Raw genomic sequence first — 6170 nt, 5'->3', positions numbered from 1 at the left:
AAGAAGACATTCCTGAAATTCTGTAGAGCCAATTCTTCAATCAGTTAACATCCAGATATCTATTTTAGGTTTTTAAGTCACTATACAGCTTGGAAAATGGCATATCATTTTTAAAAAAAAAACGATTCTCTGAATTATTTATGTTCCTGAAAGATGTTTAAATTCTATCGTTGGAATATTTGTCTCAGTGAAAACATGAATTTTGCCATCTCTACTTCCTCTGAAAAAATATGATGTTGGTTCTAACTGTTACAACTGGCAGGTATTTTGGCAACTTTAGTTGTGTTATTTCTAGGGTTGCAATGTTTTAACTCCTTATCTGATAAGGCTAATCATGAGATAGATTTACACGTGCATGTAACAATTGCTTGAATATTTTATGAATCAGTCCTAAAGTGGAAATCCCACATAGAAGATAACAAAACATCCCAGTAAGCTCTATAATTTGGATACATTTTCCTATTAATGGGTGGAGAATTTACATGCTTGTTCTATGAAAAAGTATTAAAGTAATGATTGTGTTGTTACATGATAGCCTTTTTTCCTAATGTTATCTTTCAATGGTAGTAATTACCTGCATGATTTACTACTGCAATACTATAGCAATTTTTTTGCCCTTTTTGAATTAACTAGTGGAACAGCCAAAATTGTTGATGGCATTAAATTGTTTGAAATGGTAAAACAATAAGGGACTACAAAGAGTTCCAAAAGGGAATTCCACACATTATGGGACTGGATATCAAAATAGCAGATGTCATTCAATGTGAGCAAGTGTAAAATGATGCACATTGGTGCCAAAAAGCCTAACTATTCATGCAAACTAATAGGGTCAGAGTTACACCACATGTAATCAGACTTGGAATTTACTACCACAAGATACAGGGTTAGCTAGCAGCTTAGTTTGTTTCAAAAATGGTTAGACCAATTCATGGAAGACATGGGGATCAGTGGCTATTAGCCTTGATGTCAGTGTGAAGGCTTATTGCTGGGAGATTTGTATGCTTCCTTGGGCAGTTGATTGACCACTGGGAGAATAGACTCTGAACTCAATGAATCCAATGCAGCAGGGGACTTTGAATATCTCCATTACTCATTTACCAGAGTTTCATGTAAGTTATACTAATATACTGTATAGAGGGAATCTAAGTAAACAAATAAAATTTGGTGCTTATTCATAAACAAAGCCAGCAAATATATGGTATGTTCGTGTGAAAAAGTAATCTCCATCCCACCCTGATTTCAATCAACTGAAAGGAAAAACGAGCCAGTTTGTGGGAATTTAATTAAATAAATGGGCTGATTTTGACTGATCTTCTATAACTCTTAACAAACTAGCTCCTCTCAACAGTGAAGTTCTCAATATACATTATTTCTCATCCAAAAGAAATTTGTGAAGATCTCTTTTAAACTGGAAATAAGTGAAAACATTAGGACTCCACTAATCTTGAGTCCCAGGTATCACTCGGAATAGAGATTTAAGGCAAAAATAATGCTTTCTGACAAATCACATTCTGTCAAAATCACTTCAAGAATACAGCATAAAATAATCCTGGAAGTAATGCCTCCAGGATAACATTTTGGAATCTGGCCTACTGACCTACACAAAAGAGTTCAGAAAAGCACTGCTAAAATGAGACTCATGAAAAAGTAAAAGATGAATCGTTGTAGGTGCCCAGGATAATTGATGCTTCTCTCAAATTTGCCAAAAGCATCTGGATGACTTCTGTAGGAACACGATGTGGACTGGTGATTCAAAAGTTTAACTTTTCAGTGGAATTTTTCATATCATGGGCAATGTACTGAAGGGCATTAAGAGATCAAGCAGAGCAATGGATACATAACCTCCATCCTGCTCCCGCTATAGATCATTCAAAAGTGCAACCAATGCCGTTTCTATTCAATATCCAGTTCTGAATCTTGACTGAAAGGGCTTCATATCCATCAGCCTCAGGAGCAGCTCCCCTGAAAATCTTAAATACACTCTCAGATAACAATAACCACATCCCAGCCCTGGAATCTCCGCTAATGTCATACCCGAAACCCAGCTGGGCACGTATCTGAAAGAACCACCTCAGCCTATGGACCCAGCCAGGTCTCAGTAATACATGCAGATCAGCTGTCTCATCTATGATTAAATCAATGTTTGAGACCTTAATTTATCAAATAAGCACTAAACTTGGGAATCTTGTATCAATTGTATCAAAATACAGCTCTGATAATACTCTGTAGTGAAGATAATGCAACATTCAGAAAATTTAAAACGGAACATACTTTCAAAGAGCTGTATTTAGCAGCTTTTATTTTAATATAATAGCTTTAGGAAGAATGGTTCATTTCACATGAAATACATATTTGACAGGAAGATATAAATGGATACATTTGGTCACTGAAAGTTAACATCTTTTCTGAAAGGTTTTTTTTTAAATGCTAATATGATCAACATCAAAGAGGGAGAAAAGTCTCTGAACTGAATTCAAATCCTAACACCCATGGAGTTTTCCTGGCATCAATACTGGAATGATTTGCCATACACTTAACTACTTTTTCTACTTCTCAGTCTAGCCTACACAATGGTTGGCTTGGATGGTAGTCCATTCAATCTTGCTTAGACAGACACATTTGTCCAGGTCTCTTTCACTGTACTGTACACTGTATACTGGGAGCATATGCACCAAGACAAATTCCTTGTGTGTCCAAACACACTTGGCCAATAAAAAATTCAATTCTGTTCTGTTCTGTTCTGTTCTATTCCATTCTATTCTATTCTCTGTTTAGGATATGATCAGCACTAAGGCTGAGTCCAGTCAAGGTATTTAAATGCCATCTCAATTTCCTTGAAATATAGTGTATTATACATGTTATAAATGCAGCTTCTAATTACATTTTTGAATTGGTTTAGGTAAGTCTATGGATATCTTAATCTGCAAAGACCTATCCTACTGTAATGTCATGAAATTTAAAATCTTGATAGTTACATTTTCTCCCACAACAGTACTGTACTGTCTATAGCAGCAAAAAACGAATTTCAGATTGTACCCAACAATCCTATTTCATATGTATTTAGCCTCATATAAATTAACCATTTATATAGGAGAGAAAAAAAGGTTTGCATCTCTTTAGAGAGCAATAATCGAGTTCAAGTAAACAGACGGCAGCAAAGAATAGGAGCCCAAAGAATCGAGGAGTCTGAATTTTTTAAGCATGTCAAGCGCGCATCTTTTGCAATCTAACAACTGTTCTCTAAGTAAGAAGATTTGCATTTTATTTTACAAACTTGGAGCCACTGTATTTTTCCTTTCATCCTTCTGTTTACGGTCTGGCTAGCCTATCTATTAACATTACTATTGGATGACAGTTCAGATTGCGCATTCCAAAAAAGGCGTTCCCCTTGCTCAGTGCTGCCTAATGCGTCAATTTACAATTAAGCAGGGGCGGGGGCACCTAAGGGCTGTCCTTATCCCACATTGCTGCAATCGCTTTAATGAAAGTATGAATATGCCTGTGGCAACTGCTGCCGAAACTATCGCAGCCTCCAGCAGGAGCAAAGATAACATTTCCCCTGGCGCACAGGACGCCCTCCCTATCGCCCAAGACCAGGAGAGCTGGGAGTAGCGAAAGCACCCCCAACTCTCTCTTCCTCCCCTCCTCCTCCTCCTCCTCCCTTTCCCAGTCCATCTTGCACCAGGAATCACGTGGGGGAGGAGCGGAGACTGCTGTTCCCATAGAGATAGAAAAAAAGGTTGCCCTTGCCAGTCATGTGACTTTTCACTGGCCCCACGGCTCCTTCCGCCAGGCTTTGCGCTGCCCGGGGGACGTAGAGTCCCCCTCCCTCCCTTGCTTTCCTTTCCCTTGCCTATCCTTTCCACGAATGCCCCTCCCCCCCACCCACCGTGGCGAATCCGTCCAGGGGCTGCGCTCGCGCACCGACCGTACCATGGAGGTTTTTATCCCTTCGTTCCGCTATGAGGAGAGCGAATTGGAAAGGGGCTACACGGTGAGTGGTGGGCAAGGCGAAGGAGCCGACGACTCCCCCTCCTTCCCCCTGCAGAGGATGGGATGGTATAGCTCGGGGCCGGCCGTTTGATTGCCTTCTCCCGGAGAAGCGCGCGCATTCTCCTGAATAGAAGGGATCGGCAGGGCTGGTGCGTTGGGTTAGCAGCCAGGTCGCCGACAAGAAGGCGGAAAGATTTTAGTGCTAAATTTATTTTGCAGGATCCAATCGGGCTCGGTCACCGGGACCAGAGGTTTACTCTTGCTTGCTCATCCTCGGGGAACTTCTCTCTAGCAGAGTGTGCGCTTTGGCTATTTTATGTGAGGTATTCATATGGTGCCTGTTTGTGTGTTCGACAACTGAAAAGCCACACACAAAATAGCCCAAAGTGCACACACGCTGCTAGACAGACGTTCTCTGAGGATGGGCTCCAGCCGAAAGGTCGGAAGACAAAACCTCTGGTCCTGGTGACCGACCCACATTGGATCCTCCAACATTATACTGGAACAAGTATAGTCGACTTAATTCATAAGCCTATTTTGATTATGGTGTGAATCTAGTGAATGGTTGGGTTGCCATTTGACCTTGTCATTCTATATCATTGCTAGCTAGCTACCTGAAGACCTGAGGGCATTCTAATTGGACTATGATGGAAGATTTGGATCAGATTTTATTCTTGATTTAAAAATTCCAGGTCTTAGGACAATTTATCTTCGAGCATGTGTGAAATGTTCCTTAGAGATACATAACGCAACACAAAAGGCAGCTGGTACCAAAGGAAATATAAACTGCATTTATATGCTTTTTTCCTTGTTTGGAGTCCTCCAAAGTGTACTAATTGAAGTATGACCTGATATTTTTGGCCCTTGCTCCATACAGTGGAGTTCATGTGTCTGTTTTAAAGTTGTAGCTCTTTCTCTTAAGTGAAGAAGCAGTGATTAGATTTTGTCAGAGTAAAACATTTAGGGTTACTTAACCTGTAGCCTAATTATGAAATGCTATGGTCCAACATCAGTTCCTGCCAAATGTCCAACTAACAAATACCAATTCTGCTGTATGGCTCCTCACAAATCATGAGTTAAATATAGATGGAAACTGTTTTACTATCCCAAATTGACCCAAACTAGAATTAACTAACATTCTTCACTTCTCTCTGCAATATGTGAGTTGATGCTAGAGACAAGCTGTTGAATTTGACTTTAAATGGGGGGGATCGCACTCATTCAAGAATATGAATTAAATTGTATATATCAGCGGTTCTCAACCTGTGGGTTGGGACCCCGTTGGGGGTCGAATGACGATTTTCCAGGGGTCGCCTAAGACCATCGGAAATATGGGAAGTATACTTGCGAGTTGAAGAATCGCGCTCCAATGGTTGACTTCACAAGCCAGCTGCAGGCTCTTCAAATCGCTAGCCGAATTCAGCTTCAGGCGTGATCAATTAAACAAGAGAAAAACCTTTGCTCTGATGTCTCCCTCTCAAGCCAGCTGCAATCACTCCCAATCGCTAGCCTAATCTGGCTTCAGGCGCCATAAACTTAATAGAGGAGGAGTCTCCGCTTTAATGCCTCCGTCCTCAAGGCAATCGCAAGCAGTTCAGATCTCTAGCCAATATGGCTTCAAGCGCGATAAATTCAAAACGAAAATAATTTTATGGTTGGGGGTCGCCACATTGTGGGGAATTGTATTAAAGGGGTCGCCACATCATGGGGAATTGTATTAAAGGGGTCGCAGCACTATAAAGGTTGAGAACCACTGGTATATATAATTCAAAAAAGATAAAGGTGTTGCTTATTTGGAGCCTGCAGTAGGAACTGAGTCAGTTTGGATGGGGTCCTTAATCTTAAAAAAATCAAATTTCCTTTTGGATACTTCTGAATTCTGCTTTGCATTTGGGGGCTTGTCTGAAGGTAGAAGCTTTTACCTGATTTAAGGTAATGATACACAGAATGCAGCCATTCTTGATTAATTAGACCTGCCTCTGCCTTAGTTAAGTTAAACTGGATAGGTACAACACACATTACTTGGGGTTTCTATTTGGAAAATACAGTTGGTCTAGATCAGTGATGGCTAAATTTTTTGCTGTCGCATGGCAAAAGTGAGGGGAGCATGGGAGGGTGCGCACGCATGTGCCCACACCCATAATTCAATGTGCACCGGCCCCCTGCACATGCGTGTG

At 40.7% G+C, this 6170-nt stretch overlaps 1 protein-coding gene across 1 annotated transcript in view; it reads left to right on the top strand.

Annotated features, from left to right (window-relative positions):
* The first annotated feature begins 3801 nt into the window (after positions 1 to 3801).
* The window catches only part of SNX24 (sorting nexin 24), a 74447-nt gene continuing 72078 nt past the window's right edge, over positions 3802 to 6170 (top strand). Inside the window, exon 1 of the mRNA XM_058169604.1 lies at positions 3802 to 3994. Coding sequence (XP_058025587.1) covers positions 3869 to 3994 — 126 coding nt within the window. The 5' untranslated portion in view covers positions 3802 to 3868. The remainder of the gene's footprint in view (positions 3995 to 6170) is intronic.

Source organism: Ahaetulla prasina, chromosome 2 (assembly GCF_028640845.1).
Source record: "Ahaetulla prasina isolate Xishuangbanna chromosome 2, ASM2864084v1, whole genome shotgun sequence".
In the NCBI taxonomy this organism is placed as follows: Eukaryota; Metazoa; Chordata; class Lepidosauria; order Squamata; family Colubridae; genus Ahaetulla; species Ahaetulla prasina.
Note: the sequence above shows the minus strand (reverse complement) of the source record. Positions and strands in the feature narration are given on the sequence as shown.